This window comes from Propithecus coquereli, unplaced genomic scaffold, assembly GCF_000956105.1.
Source record: "Propithecus coquereli isolate 6110/MARCELLA unplaced genomic scaffold, Pcoq_1.0 Scaffold41, whole genome shotgun sequence".
NCBI classification, from domain to species: Eukaryota; Metazoa; Chordata; class Mammalia; order Primates; family Indriidae; genus Propithecus; species Propithecus coquereli.
The window spans coordinates 3,540,893-3,542,716 of record NW_012149841.1 but is presented as its reverse complement, the minus strand read 5'-3'; the positions used below and the strand labels follow the sequence as shown (position 1 = coordinate 3,542,716).

Here is a 1,824-nt window from a genome sequence, read left to right as displayed (position 1 = left end):
CCCCAAATTATAAAACATAAATTAATGAGGGGCATGTGGAATATCGAGGTTGTAATCTAAACTGAGAATTAATTTCTAGAAGAAATGTTATGATACATTTAATCTATTTGTATTCCCCATTTGTAAAAAAAATTATGACTCTAGAAGTATTTGGGAATGACTAAGCCATCATAAGTTACCTTCTGTCCATATCAAGATACATTCTTTCAGCCTCCTCGAACTTGCCAAAGTAGGCAACAACTTCAGCCTGCTTCATTGAATCACTCTGTAGATTGCCCAAGCGCTTCACAAACTTAATGCCTTGGTAATCTTTGCAGCGCACAAATGCTCGCTTTGCAGTGTACAGGTCCAGTTTCTGAAGAGCTGCTTCAGCTAGTAGGTGCCTTTATTAAAAAAAGAAACAGAAAAGCATATTTCAAATTACTGATAAACTAGTCTTGAATCAGAATTCAATTATTATATCTACTGTTTCTAGTGAAACATGGTGGAAAGTGATTATTTTAACACATGCAAACATTTTTCATATAATATTCTGTTTTTATTGAGGCCTTCCAAATCTAAAATGGGTTTCTCCATTTCAAAAAGAAGAGCAAGAATAGAAGTCTATTTCCATCAGGACACTAGTAGGGGAGCAGGAGATGACAGAGCTGAGACTTTAAAAGCCTACATCTTGGGAGGTTTTGCTTTTTTAAAAATACCAAAGTCGGGGGTGCGGATTATCCTCTATGAATTGAGATGCATCTTCAATTCCAACCTTCTCAATCAGTGCTCGACTGTCTCGCAGGGACCGAATCTCAAAGTTAATTAGATAATCCTTGTTTGGATGTTCTGGATTCTAAAAGTAAAGATGAAAACAAATTTAAATAGTTGCCTTTAGAGTGTTTCTTTTTAACAATTAAAAGCAACACAAAACAAAAAAACTACATCATATTGTGAAGCAAAACTAGGGAAAAAAGAAATCCCTGTGTTTAGGTCTTTTAAGTTACCAGGAAAACATCCAAAACCCACAAGTCAAGTTCCTCCTGAGGCAGTCAGGCTGCCTATGGGGAAGAGTAGACAATGGCAGAAGGGGCCCTGCTTCCCTTGGGTCAAACTGGGTTTTCCCCTTAAATGAGATAACCACATCTCAAACACTCAGCACAATGCCTAGATACACTAGTCACATTATTCATAGTCTCAGAACTGACCTAATGCCCCCCTACTTCAGAGCTCTGAACAGGTATATCTACTGACTGAATCACAGCACCCCCAACTCTTTTTTGGTTTGCTGAATTACTACTAGCCCATCTTCCCAACTCCTCTACCTGAGGCCAGGAACTGTCTTACTGGCTCTCAATTAATATTTTCTGAATCAATGAATAGATGAACTTTGTGTAAATCATTTTACCTACTGAGATCCTTCCTCATCTAAAGAACTTCAGAAAAGTCAATATGATCATCAGGGCAACACCACCACAGGTATTGTCAAGTAGTCTAAAACTTAAGGCAATGGGTAACTATGAGCCTTTCTTGAAAAACACTACTGATGACGAAATCCATGCAACTAAAAGGTTAAAAAAAATTAAAAACTCATGTACAGAGAATATGTAGTAAAAAGACTAGTAACAGCTTTGAATTCATTTAAACAGAAGATTAAACAACTGGAAATTAGTGTTACAAAACAAAATAAAATGTTCTAAATCTTGACAATATAAAACTGATAATATGGCTAAAAAAAGAGAATAAGAGGGAGAAAATGTAAGAATGCCATCTTTTAGAGTGCAAAGTCAATCAATACTATTAAAAATTAAAATGTAGTTTAAACCCCTTAGTTTTTCATAATTT

General features: G+C 35.7%; 1 protein-coding gene across 1 annotated transcript in view; it reads right to left on the bottom strand.

Annotated features, from left to right (window-relative positions):
• The window catches only part of WDR35 (WD repeat domain 35), a 105,729-nt gene that overhangs the window by 25,672 nt on the left and 78,233 nt on the right, over positions 1 to 1,824 (bottom strand). The window contains exons 16-17 of the mRNA XM_012653065.1: positions 699 to 835; positions 180 to 383 (exon numbers count right to left, since the gene is read on the bottom strand). Of these exons, the coding sequence (XP_012508519.1) occupies positions 180 to 383; positions 699 to 835 (341 nt within the window). The remainder of the gene's footprint in view (positions 1 to 179; positions 384 to 698; positions 836 to 1,824) is intronic.